The sequence below is a fragment of the Leptidea sinapis genome, chromosome 11, assembly GCF_905404315.1.
Source record: "Leptidea sinapis chromosome 11, ilLepSina1.1, whole genome shotgun sequence".
NCBI lineage: Eukaryota > Metazoa > Arthropoda > Insecta > Lepidoptera > Pieridae > Leptidea > Leptidea sinapis.
Genome location: NC_066275.1, coordinates 1,088,706 through 1,114,929, shown reverse-complemented (window position 1 = coordinate 1,114,929; position 26,224 = coordinate 1,088,706). Strand labels below are relative to the sequence as shown.

The 26,224-nt window shown below is 33.0% G+C and overlaps 1 protein-coding gene across 1 annotated transcript in view; it reads left to right on the top strand.

Moving 5' to 3' along the window:
- The window catches only part of LOC126966679 (connectin-like), a 38,179-nt gene that overhangs the window by 5,211 nt on the left and 6,744 nt on the right, over positions 1-26,224 (top strand). The window contains exon 2 of the mRNA XM_050810831.1: positions 24,866-25,941. Coding sequence (XP_050666788.1) covers positions 24,888-25,941 — 1,054 coding nt within the window. The 5' untranslated portion in view covers positions 24,866-24,887. The remainder of the gene's footprint in view (positions 1-24,865; positions 25,942-26,224) is intronic.

Sequence of the window (26,224 nt, the reverse complement as noted above, 5' to 3'; positions counted from 1 at the left end):
TAGAAGCGTATTAAACTTAATTATTTTTAAGTTTAACATTTTCAGTGTATATAATTTAATTTCTATACATTTAATAAAATCATAATAAAATTAAAACTGTACAATTAATATTTTTAAAAATACTTGTTGCATGTTCGAAATACATGCCGAAATTTACCAGTGGGAGGCTCCTTTGCACAGGATGCCGGCTAGATTATGGGTACCACAACGGCGCCTATTTCTACCGTGAAGCAGTAATGTGTAAGCATTACTGTGTTTCGGTTTGAAGGGCGCCGTAGCTAGTGAAATTTCTGGGCAAATGAGACTTAACACCTTATGTCTCAAGGTGTCGAGCGCAATTGTGGTACCGCTCAGAATTATTGAATTTTTCAAGAATCCTGAGCGGCACTGCATTGTAATGGCAGGGCGTATCAGTTACCATCAGCTGAACGTCCTGTTCATCTCGTTCCATATTTTCATAAAAAAAAACAATACCGAATTCAAAAAATGTACTATAAAGAATTATTGTCTTTTATCCTTTTGTACTTGAACTTATCTGTATGAGTGTTCGTGCAAAAAGCAAAAACTACTGAATAGATTTACCCACTTATTCATAATGGTCCGCTAACTTTAAACAGCCGCTTAGGAGTGTTTTTTCTCATTCTGACTTAGGTCAATAGAAGAAGACAGAGTAAGAATTAGCAATGCTTTAAGTTAGCAGACTATTATGAATAAGGGGGTTAGAGATTTAGACACTGCGGAGTGCAATACGTATTTTTGTTAGTGTCATGTAATTTCTTTTTTTAATTCCAACATGAACAATTTTAGAATCTTTCCAGAGCTAAATTCTAACAAACGTTACACTCTTCTGTATCACCGCTCCGATATCCGCTCGTGGGATAAAACGAAATACGAATTTCCTGCGGTGTCGGTACAAAAATAACAAAGCCTTTTCACCTTATCTAAATGCTTCCGCGGAATTGTGAAATGCAGTATATTCACGATGAGTTTATTGCTGGTGAGTTTGTATTTTTAAACGTTCTGGTGTTAAATATTAATACAATATATTATTTTATGTAAGACTTTTCAGTTCGCTATTTAATGTCATTCTGTATTACATGGAGTTGATGTTTTTCTGGCACAAAAATGTGTTAAAGATCTCTGTGCAATATCAGTCTTCTAGAATTGTGTAGAACACTTTTTAAAAAGTACCGTCTGTTAATGCTTACTAGTCTTTATATATTAGAATTTAGTATGTTCATTAAAAAACATGGTGAACTTTTTAGACCAGCAAAGGACTATTCCATATTAGGATTAGGAGATCCAACTCGCCTTTTGATGTCATACTGTATAACAGCACTTCATCAAAATAAATTCACCTTTCAAAAATATTAGAGTGATGCTAAATATTCATAAATTATGGCTAATAGATAAATGGTTCTATAGTTTATAGCGATTGCCAATTCCGTTGCATTTGGAGGGCAAAGCCAAAAAGGCTTCGAAGAAGCTGGGCGTCATTAATAGAACACGACAATACTTCTAGCCGGCCCACATTCTAGCAATCTACAAAGCGCAGGTCCAGTCACATATGGAGAATTGCTGTCATCTCTGGTCTGGCGCACCCCAGTATCAGCTCGATCCATTTGACCGCGTGGAACGCTGAGCAGCTCGAAATGTCACCCAATGCTCTGTGAACGGCTGGATCACTTGGCGTTGCGTAGAGACGTCGCTTCAGTGTGTGTTCTATTCCAAAAATAACAATAATCGTAACTCAGAATCAGATTAATTAATTACATAGTGAATATATAATATGTATTGTTTTAAAATAGTGTTTTTGAAGTCAGCTGTTTTTTGTTAATTTTTTTTAATTCAAAGACTCAATAAAGTATGTACTTATATTAATGATACATCCACGCTGTATAAATGACAGATAAAAGCAGAGGAGTAGAAAAAGATATATAATATTATTGAAATCAGTTTAAGTGGGCAAAGAGCCTAGTAAGGGCCTACTCTTCCATTTATATTGCATTATTACAAACATTCATTCTCATTCTCTCGACGCGAACACAAATTATCTGCTTAATATGTCCGTATAGGTTATCTCGCAGAATTCTCGTATCGTTAATATTTGCGTCTGTGCCAAAATTTTTGTAAAATATAAAATAATTTATGAATTGATGATGATGAATATGATGATGATTGAAATTTGCATATGAAATTCATTTAGCAATGTTTTTTGAACCGTAAACAACGATTGTAACTTTAATTAACTCTTACATTACTGGGAATGGCTGGCGTAAGACTGTAAAAAGATTGCAGTAAATTAAAATAGTTCTTTACTTTTTAGAAAATAATTGTAACAGAATATACATTTAAATTTACTTTTCGTCCCAAATACCACAGTGTCTGAAGACGAAGGTTTGTGTGTTGCCAGTGATGACTTACGGTCCGCAGACGTGGTCGCTAAATATGAGCCTAATGAGAAAGCTTATGGTCACTCAGAGGGCAATGGAGAGGGCTATGCTCGGAGTTTGAAATGAGGAGAAAAGAGGAGATCCGTAAGAGAACGAAAGTTACCGTTGTAAAGTCCTCGAATGGCGAACACGTACCGGAAGACGCAGTATTGGCTACTTAACATTGACAGCACAAAGGAAATTATTAAAGGAATTATGAACGTCCTGCTCGTCTTGTTAATAAAATAATAAACATAACAACAAACTAAATTTACAACAGTAACAAAGTATAAATATGATCTAACATTGCTTCAGTGCAAATTATTTCACAAAAGTTCGTTGTTATTACTCAGACCTGATTCTGTTCAAAGTTAACTTGTTATAACTTCACCTATGATTCTGCATTATCGATTTCTATTCATATGCGATAACTTTTAATGGGATGTTAAACAATACGCTCCGTGAAAACTAAAATAGGTCTCTTCATTAGAGTTCTTTCATAATTTTGTTTGAACAACACTTTTCATCTTATCTAATACAGAACTGCAAATCTCATTTGTGGGTGTTCAGGGGAATAGTTTGACTTGATTCCTGACAGTGTATTTTCAAAAATTTCGATATTCTGTCAAATGGGGTATTGAAAATTTTAGATATTATTACAATTATAATTTTTGCTTTAAGAGTTAAACTCGCGGAAAATAGGACTTGGGTCTTATAACCCCGAAATGAAGCATTTTAATGAAAATAAAAGAAATAATGGCTTAAGTAATTAAATTAATCAACCAGGAAAAAAATATTTATCTAAAGTAATCTAAGTTTATGTGATCTCATCAAGAGACAAACAGATTATATTTAGAGAAGATAACCTAATATCAATGTTTTCTTACTTTAAATTTTGAAAGTTTAATAGAATTAGGTCGCTTATAGAAATTCATAGATTAATGAATTTTGAACGCATGATATTTTATGACTATCTAGTGTAATATTTATAATATTCATTGTGTATTTTTAATGCAAATTAGATCGTTGGAGGCTAAAACTATTAACTTAGGCTGGGTTTGTCATATTAGTATCATCAAGTTATAGTTAAGATTTAACATTAACAGTACCGTTGAATTTATCATAGCCTGTGGAATGTGTTGCTCCATCGTATTCCTTTGCTTATTTAAAATAAGAGTTAAAAAGTGAAATACCCAGTCAATATCATCACAAAAATTATTTACACCTTTTGACAGGTCGCTTTATATCTATTTTACATCAATTTTAGCTTACACCGGCGTGGATTTGTTGGTTACGGCTAACACTTAAAGTTATGACGTCATCAAAAAATTATCAAATGATGCAATACATTTTTTGCTAAACCGGTACTTTTACATGTTTGTTATTGATAAAGTTAGTGGATGCAAGCCTTAAAATTATACCAGAGGGAGGCTCTTTTGCATAGGATGATGGCTAGATATGGGTAACACAACGGCGCCTATTTCTGCCGTGAAGCAGTAATATGTAAGCACTACTGTGTTTCGGTCTGAAGGGTGCCGTAGCTAGTGAAACTACTGGACAAATGAGCGTTAACATGTTATGTCTCAAGGTGACGAGTGCAGTTGTAGTGCTGCTCAGAATTTTTTGGGTTTTTCTAGAATCCTAATCAGCACTGCATTGTATCAATTACCATCAGATGAACGTCCTGCTCGTCTCGACCCTTATTTTCGTAAAAAAAAAATATCAACAAAGACGAACTTTACACTTTTTAAATATTACTCGGTTAAAACCACTGAGAACTTCGGAGCATTATTACATAGCTTTTTTCATGAGTATTAAGTAACCCCCGGTACAACTGTACTTTGTTTAGATTTTACGTAGCCTTTTCACGACTTTTAAGTAACCCCCTATACAACTGTACTTCTGTTCAGATTTATTTTGGTTTCCTCGTGCCTTGCTTCATGTAACAACATTTGCTCGGACTTTCCGGGACAAAAACAACGGGCGAAGACATGTTAGTGTTTAACTTGTTGTTGTTTAAAATTTCATTTACAAGTTCTTCTTACTGATCGAAGTGCAGTGTTTTTGTGAGGACGCTTGATACAATTCCAGCTCTTTACGAATACTAATCCGAAAATTATATTTTGAATGATTAATAGTTACAACCCTAAGCATTTGAATTAATTGAAATATACTTACGACTTATATACTTACTTATAGTAATAATTTTTGTGACGAAACCGACAATATACGTACTTGAATCTGAAATTCGTTAATAATATTTTTTGTGTGATAAATCCTCTGCTTGTTAGCTCAAATTATTTGAGTCATTTTTGACAGTATATATCGGCTAATCTAAAAACGGCATAACCAGATTTTATATAGCTTTTATATTATTATATTGATATATCATGTGAAGTTAGGATACCTTTATTAAAGTTATACGACTTACGGCGGGTTTGGGAGGAAAATTATAAAATATTGATAATATTAAACAAAGAAGTTTTGTAAGTACTTTTTGTTTTGCTTATATTTCTTACATGCGTACATAAGTACACTCAAACTTTTTTACTCTTAAATTTAAAACATTGCTTTAAAATAATTAAATTTGGAATAAAGCTTGGATTTTTTTTACTTTTCATGAACTGCTGTATTGTTTGTGGTTCCTGATTCGTAAATATATAGACATTTTTTGACTAACATATTTTTTAACACGGACAGTGCTTATATAAAATCTAAGAATATGTTTTTTATTTTCAGTATTTCAAGCACAAACTTAGTTTACTACCGTAATAGACGAACCCTGTGTGAAAGTGAGATAGCTATCCTTACATAAGAACATAGGTGTGAGAAAGAGACGGAATAGATGACGACCATGAAACAGTTTTGAAACAATTTAGTGTCCATTAGTCTCCTGTCAAATTGGGCGTTTAAATTTAAGTGTTTTTATCGTTATTGTTCTGTGTTTTAACGGATATTAATTAAAAAATATTGGTTGTGTTCTTACATATAGCAACAATCCTACTAAAGAATCATTTCACACCTACAAACTGATTCTTCAATACTATTTTCGTTATATTAATACGTACTAAACACTCTATTTTCTAAAGATTATATTAATTCAAAAAATATGGGTTCGCAAATAAAAAATATATACGTGAATATGACGTCGTTTATCAATATTTGTCATAGAGATTGTCTAAAAGCAAAATAGGTACTACACACTTCACTGACTCATTAACACATCTGTAAGACTAGCACACATGAATGCATTAAATTTAGTCTCGCCGTAATGAGGAGAGTGTTTGTCTATTACGGTAGAATACTGAGTGTATGATTTCAAGTGATTCTGGTTGTATGTCGAATGGCAGTCTCTCAAAGAAAACTTTAAATAAAGTGACAATAAATGTCACAAAAATCTTTTTGCTCTTAATAGTGATTTTCATTATTATAACACTAGACATAAGGGATTGCTTGTAACTAATTCTAGTAGGCTTCATAAGATACATAATAGCTTCAAGGGTAAATGTAAACACTTTTATAATAAAGTCAGTCAGTCACTGATCAGGCTTTATCTATAAATAAATTTAAATGTTTTATAAAAAAATGGCTCTGTCGTAAATTCTACTACAGCTGAATATTTAAGTGATCAGACAGCTTGGGACTAGATTATTATTATTGAGCGGCACTGCATTGTAATAAGCAGGGCGTATCAATTACCATCAGTTGGACTTCCTGCTCGTCTCGTCCCTTATTTTCATAAATAAAAAAAAGATTATGATTGTTTTATAGCGATAGAAATGACTGTACAATATTGCATATTTTTATTGAAAAGAGCGCAAAAAAAAGAATGCTGGGAGAGTTTGTTACACCGCTTCTTTTCTCTCAGAGCGCCATTTGTTTCCAAAGCGGTATTTGTATCTAGTATATTAGAAATTACATCAAAAAGAATGCTAAAGGAATCAATTTTGAGAAAATAAATGCCTTTTATGTCTTTTATGCCTTTTAATGTATTAATTGACCTGATTAAAAAACAAGAGGAAAATAATATATTTTCTTATTTAGAATACCGTATTAAAGAAAAATACGCAAGGTAATAAAGTGAAATGAGACAGGCAAAAGGCATAATATCACCCTATTAAGACTGTATTCTAATAACAAAAACTATTTCCAGTATCCAGAGGCAAATGCATTCCAGAAAATTCTTGGTTCCATTAAATTTTAACGAGCTTTTATGAAATGGTTTTGTTGTACGGCTTCATTATTGTATACTTTAAAGGACTCTCGAGAAAATGAGGACAAATGCGACTTATTCAAATAAATTTATTACCTGGTCGAAATTACTTTTACAGTTAGCTTCCTTGGTATCGCTTTTTATGTGCATTTGTTCATTTACCAGTGGGGGGCAAATTCGCTCAAGATGCCGGCTAGATTATGGGTACCACAATGGCGCTGTTTTCTGCCGTGAAGTATTAATGTGTAAGCATAATTGTGTTTCGGTCTTAAAGGCGCTGTAGCTCGTGAAATTTTAGGGCAAATGAGACTTAACATCTTATGTCTCTAGGTGACGAGCATAACAGTAGTTCCATTTAGAGTTTTTGGGTTTTTCAAGAATCCTGCGCGACACTGCATTGCAACGGGCAGGGCGTATCAATTACCATCAGTTGAATGTTCTGCTCATACCGTCCCTTAATGTCATCGTTTAAATGTAATCGTCACTGAAGCAGTGCAGCAACTTTCAGCAAACTATAGGGTTTTCTCGCTTATTCAAATGGAACATAGTCAATGAATTAAATAAAACTATTATAATTTTGATTTCAATTAGATTGGCGTCCAAAACGATTCAAGATAAGACGAGTACTTCTCTGAGGACTTAGAACTGATAGTCCTAATTTACAGGAATCTTTCAATGTAATTGTTGTTAAGATATGTGGAGCAGTGTGGTGTGATTAGCGTAATATCGCAGTACGGTACTCCTTTTCATCTTTTTTGAGATCTGTTATAGTAAAAATTATAAATAGTCATAATATAATAAAACAGAGAAGATCTCACTTGGTTAGTCCTCTAACAATTCCCGTGAAATATGTAATATATAAATTAATAATATATAAGTAATATATTTTGTGCTTTATGGTCAAAGACAGAAAAGTTTCTGAAGGTACCATGCTTTATAAATGAAACACTTATATTAACGATTGGTCTCCTATGCGCTCCAACTAGCTACCGCAGGCGTAGTCGTAAAGTGTGGCAACTAATACTACACCCAAGTGGGCGTACTCGAGTCGGTCTCGAACAATGTGTTACATTGACATGCCACATGTTCTTTTAAACTTTGCTAATAATTTAAATTAAAATGCCGGGTTGCGTGGTAAAACTTTGTAAAAATAATGATACAATATATAAGAAAGACACTGGGATCATACAATATTTTCAGTACGTATTTTGTATTTTAATAATTTCAATGTAAAATAACAAGAAGCTAATATTACAAAATGTAATAGATGCCATTGAGTGGGAATGCAGTGACCGCCCTCAGGCTAATAAGTAATAAGTCTAATTGTACAATATTACTTTGTAAACATATTTTTTCGATGAAAAAAAGCCCGCTGAGTTTCTTGCGCCCGTTCTTCTCAGGTCTGAGGCATTCATTTTGGAATGGGTGGTAGTTTTTGATTTCCAATAGTGGTGTCACATCCCATTTTATTTGAATTTGAATTTGCGTGTTAAGATGCTATGCACACAAGGATCTAATAGTTGCCGTAATAAAAAAGCTATTGTTCTTAGTTAGTGCTGTATCTAATCTTAATCTAAGGTGGACCATTATTTGTAACAATATTGGCAACAGGAAATGTAAGCAAACATAGATGCAGGCTAAATTACATTATTTGTTCAAACAGTGTACTTACATACCACAATATTGTGTAGCGAAGAACAAATTGCACAGTCTCTATATCTTGCTTATCTTGTGGATCTCCACAGTAAACAATATCTTTGTCTGCGTCTTGAATTTAAAGAACAGTTACCAATTTAACATTTACTCGCGACATCGTCCGCGTGGAATGGTTAATGGTTTTTTAAGATAATTTGCAAATTATGCACATACAAACTGCTCTTTCCACTGGTGGCAGCGCTCTTCTATGATGCAGCGGATATTCCTTGTCAGATCAGTCTTGTGGAGAGTCTTTTCAATAGTATTTCCCTACGAACTTTAATATCCTATTTCATTCCCATGTAGGTCAAAGCTTAAAAAATGCTCGAACAAATGTTTATAAATGTCTACTTATCAAGTGCCTAAATACAAAATTTTATGGTTTTATCTCTAATAATGACGAATACCCATAAACTTCCATCCTCTATTACAACCCCTCCATTTATATTTTCGCCATTAAAGTCAGCCTATGTCCTTTTCCAAGCTCTAGTCTATCTCTGTATTAAATTTCAACGAAATCGGTTCAGTCGTTTAGCCGTGAATGCGTATCAACTTAACTTACATTCACATTTATAATATTAGTTGGGATTATTTATTTGAGAATTTACTAAGTAATATCGCCTCAATAGGGCTAATCGTAACCCACATACATATTTTTTTATGAAAATAAGGGACGAGATGAGCAGGACGTTCAGCTGATGGTAATTGATACGACCTGCCCATTACAATGCAGTGCCGCTCAGGATTATTGAAAAGCCCAAAAATTCTGAGCGGCACTACAACTGCGCTCGTCACCTGAGACATAAGATGTTAAGTCTCATTTGCCCAGTTATTTTACTAGCACCGGCGCCCTTCAGACCGAAACACAGTAATGCTTACACATTACTGCTTCACGGCAGAAATAGGTGGCATTACTTGACGAGATATAAAGATTTTACTAGAAGAGATCAAAACTCGAATATATTTGCCTATATAAAAAGATAATTTTGAAGAAATAAACATACCTCTCAAATTAAATGTACGCAGATTAGCGAATTTTCTAGAAACTGATAAGGAAGACACATAATCTTGTTATGGCTACTACTCTGTTAAGTCGAGTTAAAAGGTGTTTTTAAAACCAATAGCAAATTTGGTATATTAAAAACACTTATTCAAAACAATATATATAATGTGCACTAAAAAGTATAAAAATAATTGCGTATTTATATACAATCTAATTAATTAATCTTATTCTAGTTACGATTATTGTTATTTTTGGAATCGGTGTCCTTCCGTTGCGACCCGCTCACGCCTCTCGCCTCCTCACGACTCAAGCACATCCACACTTGAGTCCAAGCACATCTGTGCTTGAGTCCAAACCTATCTTGGATGACGCCGACTCCAAACATTACAATTATCTAGTAACTAGAATAAGATTAATTTATTAGATTGTATAAAAATACGCAATTATTTTTATACTTTTTAGTGCACATTATGTATATTGTTTTGGAATAGTGCTTTTGAAGGCAGTTGTTTTTTTGTTAAAAAAAAATATTTTATGATTTTTTGTGAATTTGAAGTACACTAACTAACAATTTGTCCAAATATGTGTAAATATACTCAATTTTTCAATGTAGCAATGAACGTAAGTACTTTGCAATTTGATTACAGACACTGTTCCGTTACTTTGTCATGGATTCCGTAATCTGAACCTAACCAAACTATCTGTGAAGTATATGCTTTCCAATAAAAAAAGAATCTTCGAAATCGGTTGGCGCGATTTTGAGTTATTCGTAAACTTATCATCCACAAAATTTAAGACTTTTATGGTTTTCTCATGGATTCCACTGTCAGATCTGGACCAAATTATAATGGGACCACTGAGGAAGCACCAGCTTTGAAATAAAAAAAGAATTATCAAAATCGGTTCACCCAGTCGAAAGTTTTGAGGTAACAAACATAAAAAAAATAGCGACGAATTGAGAACCCCCTCCTTTTTTGAAGTCGGTTACAAACTAAAACATTGTTCAAATAACAATCATGTAATAAAAACCAAAAAATCATTTACGAATAGTAGAAGATTGTAAATTGTAAAAGGCTCTAACTCTATGATTCATTTTAAATAAATATTTAATATATATTCTATGACACAGTTACGGTGTAAATAATACAAACCTTAACTTAAATTGAAATATTTATTCAATTTCCAAGATTTGCCTTTTTCGTTTATCTCGACCCGTCCCAGGTAAAAGTATAAACGTGTTCTATGACAATTTAATGTGACAAAAAAGCGTAACCAATCCACAGGTAGAGAGCAGGTAAGATCTATCGTGCTATTCGATGGGTAAAGAATTTTTTAGATATTTGCACCGTTTGAAAAGAACTGATCCTTTGAGTTTCGTGTCGGAATGTTAATAGACATAAAGTTTAAAAGTACTTCATCCGTGTTACAGAGTTTTTATACAAAAGAAATAAATCGGCTAACATGGTGTTAGCGTACAAATCCTACTTCCTAATAAAATGAGCAATATTTTATTTATATTTTTTAGGATATCAAATTATAACTGAAAATTTCGGGAATCAAGGAAGTGACACAACATTACTATTTAAAAATATTTATTGCTTTTCAAAGTATTCTCCGCGAAATTTGACACATTTTTCCATACGATGGAACCAATCATTGAAGCAACCATTCCATTCGGAAGTTGGAGTCTCCAAAATGGCCGTTTTGTAGGCGTCCACAGCTTCTTCAGGTGATGAAAATCTCTGATCACGCAATTTATTCTTTATTTTAGGGAAAGTATAGAAATCATTAGTGTTTAGGTCGGGGCTGTACGGCGGGTGGTCTGATAATTCTATCTTTTCTTGCTCTAAACACTCTTTTTTTTTGTGCGCGGTGTGAGAACTCGCATTGTCGTGATGGAGGATGATGCGGCGGTTGCAGTTCTCTTTACGGAGTTCAGAAACGACCTGTGGCAAACAAATGCTAGCATACCATTATGCATAAACCGTTCTTTGTCCCTCAAGAGGAATAGTCGCAACATGGCCGGTTTTGGAGACAAACGTGGCCACCATTTTTTTTTTGCAACACTCCGTGAACGAATAATTTTTGTTGGCTTTAACTCATTTTCGAACACCTAAACTCGTGGCTGGTTTTTTGTTTCGGGTTCGTACGCCTGAGTACGTACGTCGTTCTGAGAATCAGCCAACATCTATTTTTCATACCCTTTAATGATAAGTGTGACCCACCCCTAAATATATTTTCTTGACTTTTTATTTTATTTTATTTTATTATGATTCAACATTGAAAAGTACTTCCTATTACTGAAAAGTACGACTTCAAATTTTCGCCCTTCTTCAATCTACAACTATTTTTGTATCGCGATTTTTATATTATTCTGTTCCATCCACAAAACCGTTATAGGGTTGCAAGATGGCAATTGAATACAATAATTGTAGTACGATAAAATTGGTAGGTCTGAGAATCGGTTGCATCTATTTTCATACTATTTTAACTATTGATTTTTTTTATTACTAAAAATGGCAAAACAACGTTTGCTGGGTCAGCTAGTTTATTTATAATATCGTACATATGCTGTCTCTACTTTTCATATAAATTTTAATAAACCACATAATTACAAAAAGCAAAAATGTTTTTAATAAATACGTAGATCAACATAGCTGGAGCCAATATTTATTTATTTATTTTTATTAGGTTCTAATATCCGGTCATCCGGATATTAGAACCCAAATATTGGTACCTTGAACACACTGCAGTATGAGTAGGAACTAGGAATATTGTTCGTTATTCGAATAAACTTTTAAAATTGCTATTCGTATGTAAATTTCGTATTTTAACAGAAATTTCCCAACGATACAGCGAAAAATTGAAGTTGGATGTCTCCAATAATATTGTATGTATAAGTGAACATTCAATTTAGCAATCTGGTAACGTAAGCAGGTTAATTTTACAAAAGAACGAGTTTAATCTATATAATAATATGATAGAGGTTTTCATTTGTGTGTGTATCACGGAAAAACTACTGAATAGATTTCAATTAAATCTTCTAAGTTTTATTCCTGAGAGACTTGGCCCTATCTACATTTTGTATTAGTATTTTATTAATACATAATATTTACTAATGATAGTGATCCCAGTATCTTTCTTATTTCTTGTAGTATTAGTTTTACAAGGTTTTACTACGCAACCCGGTATTTTAGTTTTAATTATTCGTCATCGAATAATTAAAACATTTCGAATCATTCGATCGTCAAAGTCATACAGTTCCAGACTGCCTCGAGTACGCTCACTTGGGCGTAGTATTAGTTGCCGCGCTTTGTGACTAGCTTGCGGTATCTAGTTGAAGCGTAGTAGAAACCAATCCTTAATGTGAACATGCAAGTTTGTTTTTGTTATTTTGTATGACGTACAGATTCCCTGTCTTAAATGCAGTTAGAAAGATTAGAGAGTACACGAATGTTGCGACCGCTAGATTAGTGTACTTCAGTTATTTTCACAGCATCATGACGTACGGTATATTAGTATGGGGTCATGCTGCTGACATTGATATAGTGTTTGCACTGCAAAAGAGAGCTGTTCGTGCTATATATCAGCTTGGTTATAGACAGTCTCTCAAAGAAAAATTTAAAGAAATAAATATTATGACTGTTCATTGTCAGTACCTTTTTGCTCTTAATAGTGTTATAATAATGAAAATTCATTATTATAACACTAGAAATAAGGGATTGCTTGTAACTAATTCTAGTAGGCTTCATAAGATACATAATAGCTTTAAGGGTAAATGTATACACTTCTACAATAAAGTCCCAGCCACTGTTCAGGCATTATCTATAAATAAATTTAAATGTTTTATAAAAAAATGGCTCTGTCGTAAATCCTATTACTCCACTGCTGAATATCTAAATGATCGGACAGCCTGTGACTAGATTGTGATTATTTTATAGCGATAGAAATGACTGTACAATATTGTATATTTTTATTGAAAAGAGCGCAAAAAAAAGAATGCTGGAAGAGTTTCTTGCGCCGCTTCTTCTCTCTCAGAGCGCCATTTGTTTCCGAAGCGGTAGTAGTATCTAGTAGTTATTAGAAATGACATCAAAAAGAATTCTAAAGGAATCAATTTTGAGAAAATAAATGCCTTTTATGCCTTTTAAATACCAGTATAATCTTGAAGAAGATACTGGTCTTTAAAAAATATAATAAAAGCTAATGAAATCTCCCAGAAACTACGACGACGACATGGGTACCTTCAATAAACGCGCGTACACCTTCCTTAAAGGCCGGCAACGCTCCTGTGATGCCTCTGGTGTTGCAACAGATTGTGGGCGGCGGTGATCACTTAACAACTGGTGACCCGTACGCTCGTTTGTCCTCCTACTCCATAAAAAAAAAACTTAAGAGCAAAGTTTTCAATATGTGCATTTAACCAAAAATTTGATTTGATTTGATATGGATGCCAAACATGGTCCTTAACATAGAAAAATATGCAAAAATTTAAAGTGTGTCAACAAAGCATTCAAAGAAAAAAAATAAAAGGATTAAAATGGCGATGGGCAGGACACACCTTAATAAGCAATATAGAAAAATGGACAAAAAAATAATCTATGTCAGAAGACAAGCGAACGATGTAGAAGATTAAGAATATCACTAAAATTAGAATATTACTACGATTAGAATATTACTTAGCTTAGAATATTAATTAGATTAGAATATTACTTAGATTAGGAAGTTACTTCGCTTAGAATATAACTTATATTAGAATATTACATAGCTTACAATATTACTTATATTAGAATATTACATAGTTCACAATATTACTTATATTAGAATATTACATAGCTTAGAATATTACTTATATTAGATTTTTTTTTTATGGAATAGGAGGACAAACGAGCGTACGGGTCACCTGGTGTTAAGTGATCACCGCCGCCCACATTCTCTTGCAACACCAGAGGAATCACAAGAGCGTTGCCGGCCTTTAAGGAAGGTGTACACGCTTTTTTAGAAGGTACCCATGTCGTATCGTCCCGGAAACACCGCACAAAGAAGCTCATTCCACAGCTTTGTAGTACGAGGGAGAAAGCTCCTTGAAAACCGCACTGTGGAGGACCGCCACACATCCAGATGGTGGGGATGATATCCTAACTTGTGGCTTGTCGTGCGAAGGTGGAATTCGGCGGCAAGAATCAGGTTAAACAGCTCTTCGGAACACTCCCCGTGATAAATGCGGTAGAAGACACACATTGAAGCGACGTCTCTACGCAACGCCAAGTGATCCAGCCGTTCACAGAGCACTTAGCTTAGACTAGTACTAAGATTATATATATTGTATTAATCTTTACATTGTTTGCAATAAATACTGATTCATTCATTCATTCATTCATTTAACAATACAAAAACAGCAACGTTATACACGGAACATCTTTGAAATAATAAAAAGCAGTTTGCTTAAAGTTTTTTGAAGCTGAAGTCAAGTCGAACGGAAGTAACGACATTTAGCTCTTTGATTTGAAACTTTATTTTACAATCGCGAACCTTGCCTGTCGTTCGGAGTAGTGAAACATCCAAAGAGCATTGATACAAAGGCTTTCCAATACATATTTAAATATACAGTTCTTCGACAAACGAATGAACGAAACAAAGGACTATGAAATTCATTTTATCAAAATATGAATCCTATTTTATGAACGTGAGGTTCGAAACAGGAATTCATGGAAACCAACCAATATTATACCTTTGAAATATATTACTTGCTTTCGAAAAAATTGTGAAAAAAGTTATATACTACATATTTGACTAGTGTTTATGAACAATGTAATTTTATACAAATTTTAAAATAATTATTATCTTAAATTTTTAAATGATTTTTATAATATTGGGATTTCTTGTTTTTTTTTAAATGGTAACCCTCACTTCTAGGATTAATTACACAAATTAAGCTGAGAGTTGAACAAAGACATATCAAGATTTACGAACATTACGTCAGTCGGTTGGCTCAGTGGAAGAGCGCTCGCATGGAACGCGAGAGGTCGCGGCATCGTTCATAAATTTTGTTTTCAAAATTAATTTGTATAAAATTGTGACTATTCGAAGCGCCGTAAGAATTTGTGTGACATGCCTTGTCTGGTTTCAACGTATAACTTAAATATAATATTATGTATATGTATAACTATGTGTATATTATCATAAAATACTTAGGTTATAAAAAATACAGAAAACAATTTGCTGATTTTTTGGTGGTTCAGCTTGAGATTGAACCCACCGTCCGTAGATCATTAAAATATAGGTATTCTAATTACCATTGGGGAGGCTTATGCGAAGGGAAAGCAAGAAACGTAATCTAGAAACCGGTGTCTAAAGAGAAAGTAAATTATAACTTAAGTATTTTTATATAAATAAATTACATAAATAAAATTTGAAAAGAATTTCTCGGCTCTGTAAAGTACTGTGCCAACTGAGATAACCGTTCGAGTGACGTAACGTCATAAAATCTTGTTTGCTTTGTTCAACTCTCAGGTTGTGGCTTCATCTAAAGGCTCTACTTTACAGTTGATAACCTGCTCAACCCCAATAATTGCATATAAGGAAATTGACTTGAAATGTCGCTCTTGTGCATCTAAACAATTTGTTATGTTTTAAAGTGATAACCCTCACTTCTAGGATTAATACACAAATAAAATTTTAAATCAAAATTTTATGAACGATGCGGGTCTCAAAACCACAACCTCTGGTGTTCCGTGCCGGAGCTCTGGCACGGAACGCATAGTTCATAAAATTTTGTTTGTGTATTAATCCTAGAAGTGAGGGTAATCACTTTAAAAACATAACAAATTGTTTATAAATAACAACTAGTTTATAAATAGTAACTAGACTAATTTATAGATTTTTAATAAAGGCTATTATTATTAATATTCTATTACCATGTATGTCTGACCCAGAATTTACTCATTAAACATTGAGTGCATCTACTACCCTTCCATTATTAATTAGTCAAGAGAGTCTTGATTACACTGCAAATATACACACTACTTCTGAGTATGGCAACAAACAATTATTTATAATAGTGGGCTGCAGTATGTGGGTAATATACATTTCTGTGAGTCATACTATTTATAACGACTTTTTAGACAATTACTACAAACAATGAATATTATATTAAAAAAAGTAACGTGAATCTTTCGTTCTGTTGCATCTCATTAGATATGTGTACGTGCCCAAATGGCAAAAAAAAGGGAAAAGGTTCGTCATGTCTGTCTGTATGTATCTCCCTCCTTATGTCACAGACACTTCTTGCCGAAACTATAAGAACTATATTATTGAAACTTGGTACTTACCAAGTAGATGTATCCTGTAAACCGCATTAAGATTTTCACACAATAATAGAAAAAAAAAACAACTGAAACTGAAACTCAAAATTTTTTCATCAAACCCATATGTGTATCTGCGGATAGGTCTTCGAAAGTTATATTGAGGTTCCTAATATCATTGTGTTCTTATGGGACACTTCCAAAGTGGTAAAATGTGTCCCCCCCCTTATACTTCTTAAATACGACAATGATAAACTAAAAAATGTGATGTAAATTACCATGCAAACTTCCACCGAAATATGGCTTGAACGAGATCTAGGAAGTAGTTTTTTTAATACGTCATTAATCGCATACCGCAATTTACCTTTTATACCTTAAAATGTAATATAAATTATAATGTTAGGTACTATAGCGCAATAAATGAATATTGTATTTTACCACATAAATGCTAGTACTTTTATACTGATAAATAAAGCAATTCGTGCGGAATTATTCCAAAATATTCAAAAATGCACAACGTTAATATTCAAGTTTTCACTCCCGGAGTACAACCCGTTTTTCCAAGTATAAATTACTCGTTAACATTTGTATCGCTTATGATCATATGGACAAGATAGTAAAATCATTATAGGCTTAGAAATTAAGTTATTTTCTTAGAAACTTAAACGTAATATTAAACAAAAAGTCCTCAAACAAAAAACCTAATCTCTAAAAGAATCTTAGCGAGCATCAAAGACTTTTGTTCTAATTAACAAAAGAGTTAAAACTCCAATACATAATAATCATTGACATAACAAAAGGCGAGTCGTGTAAGAGAAGAACTAATTAAAGGCTCTAATTAAAAGCGAGCCGGTTATTGTATTCTTGAATGAAAATACAGGTTGAATCTTAAATTTAGTTTTTATTAACTAAGGGACTTGTTTGTTCTAAAAAGGGCTTTTATATACAGTGTGATGTTTTTTGAGGCATAAATAAATTTAGATTAAAGGAGAAAAATTCCCAATTAAGTATTAATAGAGCTACTTTCTTAAATACGCTCCAACTAGATACCGCAGCTGTAGTCGCAAAGTGCGGCAAGTAATCACTCAAGTGGGCGTACTCGAGCCAGTCTCGAATAATGTGTGACGTTGACGTGACACATGTTCTGTTAAACTTTGCTTATAATTGAAACAAAAATTTTAAAAAATTTTAAAGGTTACGTAGTAAAACTTTGTAAAAAGAATAGTACAAGAAATAAGAAAGACACTGGGATCACATATCATCAGTTAATATTTTGTATTTTATTAATTTCAATGTAAAATAACACAAGGCGTATTTGACAAAATTTTAAAAATGCTATTGGGTGTCAAGATGCCACGAACACAAGCGTCTAATAGTTGCCGTTATAATTAAGCTACAGTTCTTAGGTGTGTTGGTGCAGTATCTAGTTAGAGAGCAGCGGAAACCAACCCCAAATCCAGGATTGTAACTAAATTATCTACGTACACTAAAAAACCTTTGCGGATTAAACACTAAAGATATTGATGGTAAGTAAAACGTCCTTTTTATTACAATGCAGTGCCGCAAAGGATTATTATTGCAACCCAACATTCTGAGCGGCTTTGAAATAATTGTACTCGTTATTTAGGACATTTATTTATTATAAAAGGCTTACCAACTAGACATACAATTAATATTATGACTACTTATAATGTAACATTTCTTATATTTAATATTTGTGTATCTAACTTATAGGTATGCACAGCGTTGCCTTCATTTATTATTGTAAGTTAAGTAATACTACTACAATATGTGTTTACTATTACTAAAAACTATAATTTTATACTTCCAAATTATAAGGGTTCAAAAGCGTATTTTTTTAAATTGCCAAATGTATTAAAATTTATATCTATACTACTATTACTATTGAATTTACTGTTATATAATTTTGAGATAAGTTGGATAGGTGAATTTGAGCCATAATTGTTTCTGAAGAATCGTACATGTACATAATTGAGATGTTAAGGCCCTGCTTCATACAATGTACAAGTAAACAGGCAACTTGTGACTCATCTATCGAATAAAGATATGGTTTGTGTTTCATAATGTATAAATGTGTTAACCAGCACATAAAGCGCCTATTAAATTATAGGATGAATCTAATAAATAGCATATTTATGTACCGGATATAGTGTGACGCATGAAAGCAATGAAATGCTCATTAGAACTGATAATTTGACATTCCCAAACTTCGTAACACGAAAGTGCAAAATAATTATTGTGATGATTAAGTTTATTGTGAACCATTTCGGCCCCTTCATATTATGCTCACCAGTGGGAGGCTCCTTTGCACAGGATGCCGGCTATATTATAGGTACAACAACGGCGCCTATTTCTGCCGTGAAGCATTACTGTGTTTCGATCTGAAGGGCGCCGTAGCCAGTGAAATTACTGGGCAAATGAGACTTAACATGTTATGTCTCAAAGTGACGAGCGCAGTTGTAGTGCCGCTCAGAATTTTTGGGGTTTTTTAAGAATCCTGAGCGGCACTGCATTGTGTCTCGTCCTTTATTTAAAAAAATATCATAAATATTAATTACCTGATTAGGGATCAGAAATCAGGTTAAGAAATATTTCTCTCCTTTATGCGGATGACCTTAAAATTTTTAGTCGAATTAAAGCTGTTAGTGATTGTATTAATCTACAATTTGATCTTGATACTCTATTCGATTGGTGTAGTGCTAATATTGGGCTTGAGTATAAGAAATGCGCCATTATATCATTCACTCGTATTAAAAACCCAGTTTTGTTCGGCTATAAAATTGATAATATGCCACTTGAGCGGAAGTTTGTTTTATGGGATCTAGGTGTTGCTTTTCACTCGAAACTTCCTTTTAAATATTACTATGAAGTAATGGCCAAGAAATGTAGTTAACTAGATCTTCTAAAGAATTCAAGTCACCAAATAGTTTACTGTTTCCCTATAAGTCGCTTATCCTAACCCAACTTGGGTACGCCTTCATTGTCTGGTCACCTCAATATAATACATATACTGATATGCATGAGTCTATTCAAAAACGTCAACGCGTATTCTCGATTAGCTTTGGTCTTAAAAGGGAGCTGACTACATATGAGGAAAGGCTATCTTACTTTAAGTTACAAAGCCTTGAGTCGTCTCAAATTGCAAGGCCTTACGACATCATTCAAAATACTCGATGGCACAATTTCTACTACCTTCTTGTCGGACTTTCATGTAAGAGTTCCCAATCGGTCTTCAAGATATGAATAGTTCCGTATTCCGTTCTGTAATAATAACGTGTCCTTCCCTATCTATAGAATTTGTCGTCAATACATTGCCCTGCTACTCCTCGAAAATAGTGAAGTACCTGACTTCCACAGTTCATCTGTTTGTAAATGGAAATCTAGTTTTTATTAATTCCTTCATAAGTTAATATTTAAATTTATTTAGTAAATTAAAGAAATCTCAATATACCTACCCTTCCCGTAATTATTCACGTCTAGTTGTACAAATATATATTTTCTCTGTCTTTTTCTTTTATAATATTACATTACCTAAAGCTAGTTTTAAAATCGCTATTATTATTGTATTTTAATAGTTATTTATGCTGTGCACACACCCTCGTGGAGTTGCAGCCTATCTTGTATTTAGCTGATAGTTTTTTTTAACTATGGATTTTTTGTAATTCTGTTTTATTTACCTATTAAATTAATAAATACAATTTGTAGAAGTGCTATTTAGAGATATATCGATTGGCTGGCTCTTCCAACTGAGCCAATCGTTCGTGTAACGTATGGTTCGTAAATCTTGAATAAGACATACCAAATTTTGGTTTCAATTTTTTTTTTTTTATTACAAGCCGTGATAATTTGCTTACTTTTCACATATTATGCCAAGCAGTTTTGACAAATCCGCATGCAGATGCACTCACCAGCGCTCTATCATAAGAATAGCTGATGTTATTTACGTTCACATATCCAATAATGCAACCGGCACACGTGCTGCTAAGCTCCTCTATAAGTGCGTTTATATAAAGGTTGAAAAGCTTATTAAGGCCCCCCGTCCTAACCCCCCACTCCAACATACATGGAACAGAATAAAACCCAAACCATCGAACAAGTTTGATTTGGTTCTGGAAATATCCATGATTAATAAATCAGTTCTAGTTCTACGACTACTTCTTCCAATGGGACCAATTCGGGAGTTACTTACAAATGAAAAAAAAAATGCAAATTGTTTCATAAACGATGGGGATACTAGGTAGCAAACATACAAAAACAAACACACAATTAAATTGAGAACATCCAATTCTTTTTCAAGTCAGTTAAAACGCTAACAAAAAGTATTTTGCAAACACTTTTTTCTAACATCGTATAGTACGAACCTACTCACTGATACGATCAATCCAATAATTATTCGTCATGGTATCAGCATGGTTTCCTTAAAGGTCGCTCGTCTATCTCTATTCTTTCACTTCTTAATCATTATATAACTGAAACAATGCAGCAAGCTGATATTGTAATTTACACCGACTTCAGTAAGGCATTCGACCGAATACGCCATGACATCCTTCTCAATAAGCTCTATGACATTGGAATCAGCGGTGATTTGTTACGATGGTTTTCCTCCTATATTCATAGTCGTACTCAATCTGTTATTATCAGTAACTATATCTCAGGGTGGGTACCCATATCGAGTGGCCGTTCCTCAGGGTTCCTTGCTTGGCCCTCTATTGCTCGCAATATTTGTATAAGATGTCGATACTTGCTTATTTACCGCCAAAATATTATGCTTTACTGACGATATCAAAATCTACAACAAGGTATCGTCACTAGTGGATGCAATAGCACTACAAGAAGATCTGCGCCGATTGCAAAAGTATTGTGATGATCATAGCCTAGACTTAAACCCATCAAAATGTAGCGTAATGACATTCACGCGAAAGCGGCATCCTATAATATTTGAATACCAGTTGAAATGTGAAAATACGAGACCTCAGTGTTTTACTTGATTCGAAGCTATTATTCGATCAACATATAGATTCAACTATATCAAAAGCTATGAAAGCCCTTGGTTTTATTATAAGAAGCTCGCGTGGTTTCCATCAAGTCAAGACACTGAAGATATTGTACTGCAACTTCGTTCGTGGTCACTTAGAATATGCCTCTCACATCTGGAGTCTCTTGTATTCTTCATATATTTCTCGAATAGAAAATATTCAAAAATTCAGATACATTTCAAAGTCCTACGAGCAACATTGTAAAAAGCAACATTTACTACCGCTTGAGAAACGACGTATGATCTCTGACATTGCTTTTCATTCTTGAAAATAGCTCAAAATAAGGATGATTGTCCAGATCTTCTCATGAAAATTTTATTAAGAACGTCGTCTACTGCACTAAGCCATAGCCATTTATTGTATGTACCTCAATCATCTACTAACTATCGAAGCAATAGTTATATCTTGCGGGGTGTGAAGCTAGCCCTATAATAAATTGCGGGCTTACCATGAACTATTATTGCGATTCAATTGAGAACCTAAAATGAACTGCTTTGTTATTTCGTACCACGACGTCATTAGAGCTATCCATTTTAGGTTGACGTCAAATCAAGAAATTCAAAATACTGAAAACATACAGAAAAGGAAAATTTTATTGATGAAAGATGAGATGTAATTATTTTGTTGGACTTTTTTATAAAACAAAATACCGAAAATAAATACCGAAAATGAAACACCTAAGGAAACATTTAATTTGTAATTCAATGAACTATATTGTATATTTATTTTAGTATTATTTAATAAGAACAAAAAAGGGCTTTATGGTTTATAATTTGAAGCTATAAAGAGCGATTTTTAAATATATTTTTAGTATTTTCTACGCAAAAAACGGCTAAATTCATATAATTTTAGGTTTCGAAACGCAGCGCATATGGTTCGAGTAAGAGAGACAAACTTATGCAACGACTGTAGAACGTCATCTCTTTCTCACACCGCGGACCACAGACAAATGTATTTCGTTCATTCTTCATAAGCGATTCCAACGCCATTTAGAGGCACTAAAAATGTTATATTTTATTTTTTAATTAATTAATTATATATCTAATTACTCAATCCCTTTAATGAATGCAGTAGTCGAGAATTTAAACGGAACTCTTGTACACTTGAAATGAAAATGAAAAATGAAAAAATATTTATTTCTGTAACAAAAATGGTACAAACATAATAGTGGATGTGACTTTCTATTAAGTGAGAAACACCTGTGCCAGAAGGCCACGCTCTTCCATATCAATTAAAATTAACAGTACCGAAAACTAGAGATCACAAATTAAGTCTAAAAATATAATTTAACATAAGAAAAATATTATACAAACAGGATGTCTGTGTTTGTGTGTGTGTGTATGTGTATGTTTGTGAGTATGTGTGTGTATGAGCATGTGTGCGTGTATGTGGTGTGTGTCATTGTTACTTTTCGTAAAACACTACTTATTGTACTATCAACCTATATATATATATAGGTATACCTAAAATTTACTCCGTGTAGTTAAATAGCTCTTCCATTTCCTCATAATTCATAGATTTCAACCAAGTGGTTAAACTTCGTCTACATTCCACTTTGTTACGCATATAGATCTTGAGTTTTTCATTAATAAGGTTATACACATGTTCTGATTGTTTCATAAACTGTCGCATTGCAAAAGTGGTCTTTACACTAGTTGGCTTAATAATAACATGTTTTGTTCTTTTCAAAAGGTAAGAAGGATCAGGCATTAAAGTTTTGTGTCTTTTAAGAGTAACATGAAGGACATAAAGTTTTCTAACGGATAGTACGTCCCAGTCTTTATATAATTGTTCAGTACAATAGAGTCTTGGCTTTAGAAATGTCACTTTTAAAAGGGCTCTCTCTGATCTTTCCACAGTTAAGAATTTAGTTTTAGTGGCACAACCCCAGACAGGAATGCAGTAAATTAAAATTGACTGACACTTAATCAACAAAAGACGGTTTTTCTAGTTTGCAATCAAATATCTACTCTTATATGGATAGGGATATTACACTCACCCTTGTAATATCCACTCATAAGTCTCAACAAAGCACAGTCACAATAATATCACCACAATAGTTAGTCTTCAAAGGCAACAATACAGATAATAGTGACACAAAGGACGATTACCCAACCCGGGTCACAAATTAGTCTGAGTGCAACCTGTCTGCAAATTTAAAGCATAGCGTGTTGTGTTGAAATTGTGAGCTATGTTTCACCTGTGTGAATTGATTTGGAACATATGAATCTATCATATTAATTACCTCTCATATCGTGTCATACTGTCATGTTGTATAAACTATGCTGTCTACAATAAAAAGTATATATTTATTTTCATAGTGAAAAATAATTTCCCCATGCAGTCTATATATATAAAAATGAATTGCTGTTGGTTAGTCTCGCTAAAAATCGAGAACGGCTGGACCGATTTGGCCAATTTAGGTCTTGAATTATTTGTGGAAGTCCAGGGAAGGTTTAAAAGGTGAATAAATAGGAAAATGCTGCTAAATTAAATAAAAACAACAAATTTGTTTTTCCTTTGATGTGTCCATACATAATTTCTATGAGAGAATTTATTGACGAACGGTTTGACAGTTCTGCTGTGAAACAATTTCATTACGACAGCAGGGTGCATATTTTACGAAGTAATTTTTGATGTTATGATATATTATTGACAAATTCATACAAAAACATTATTTTATTTATTATATACAGAACAACGTCTGTCGGGTCAGCTAGTAATATATTATAATATAGACTTATAAATATTTAAACTCAGAAAAGGTTACGATACAAAAACTGATGCATGAATCAATCGTATATTTATAATGCTTCAATTTAATAATTACAAAGAAAATTAACCGACAAAGAAGCTTATTTTATACTATATCTTATTACCAGCAATATGAATAGTTTTACAGCATTAAGTAATATTTTTAGGTTATATTCATTACATATTATAAAAAGGACATCTTAATGCTCATTTATATCTATACTATATAATATGGTATATCTTATTTAATACATACTAAAAATATACATGTGAATAAGTCTTACAATAAGTACTTCGTAATTAAAAAAGCTCAGATACCCAAACACACATGCCTACGTTTGCACAAAACTTGGATGCAAATTGAAAAATGCAAACAACTGTTTAATATTATGTTTTGTTTGTTTCAGGCTTAGTGAAAAACTGTGAATCATGGAGTCTCTCATTCAATATTTACTCCTGGCTCTCGCGTTGACCTCAGTTCAAATATCCTACACTGAAAGCCGTCTAAATGAAAAACGTAGAGATAAAAATGAGCGAAGATACCACGCCGTGGAAGCTAAAGACAATATGTGTGAAATATCAAATAGAGAATCCAAAGTTCATTGCTATTGTGAGAATACAGACATAAAAACTGCCAAAAGAGCAGATTGTTGGGTATTTAATGGTGGCATAGATGAAACAGATCCAATCTGGTCAAGTTTCAATTCACAACCATTCATAGAAAAACTAACTTTCAACGTACGTTCAGACGGCGCCTTAAAATTTATACCTTTTAACGTCATACACAAATTAAAGAAGTTGCAAAAAATACAAATTCATTATGCAACCTTGAACAAAATTGAGAAAAAGACATTCACAAACATGACTGCTCTGAGGGAAATAACGTTAATGAACAACAAAATAATGGAGTTGGACTTTTCCGCGTTCGCAAACCTCCCATCGCTCGTAAACTTGACTATAAAAGGAAATAAAGTGACCGAAATCCAGAGGGATGTTTTCGTCGATTTACCAAATCTCAGATATCTCGATTTATCTTTTAATAGTATTAATCTAGCTCACGATAGCTGTTTCGAGCATCTAAATGTACTAAACGATCTAGTACTGGAAGCAAATTTCATTTCTGTACTTACTAGAGACACTTTTAGAGGACTCTCAAATTTAACAAGATTGGATCTAAGGTCCAACAAGTTGTCAATGATTGGAGACTTGACATTTATTGAGTTGTGGAATTTGAATGAACTGCTTTTAGATAATAATGAATTGAAATACTTATCGGAGAGGGCTTTTGATGGATTGGCGATGCTTCAGAAATTAACGATGACTGGTAACAAATTGCAGTCAGTGAACGAAGTGCTTTTAGAGGGTGTAAGAGGGCTGGAATTGTTGGATTTAAGAAATAATGACATTGAAATATTTACGTACGAGATAGTGAAACCTATCTTAGACAATTTGAAGCAAAAAACATCAGTTTTATATTTGAGTGGTAACTATATATTTCTTACTTTTAAACTATTTAATTACGGTTTGTATTTTTAATGGTTTAAATCATTGGGTTATAAAATATTATTTAATGACGTGCGAAAACGATTGATGTTGAAAATAATTTTTAGTAGATAAATTAATTTAATTAAATAAAACCCATAAAATACAATTGCAAAATAAAAATCAATAGAGTTACATATTTCTATATTGATTGTAGTATATCAAATAGAATCAATTTAGAAGTTTCTGTTATAGAATTATCATATTATAAAGGCTTGGCCTTG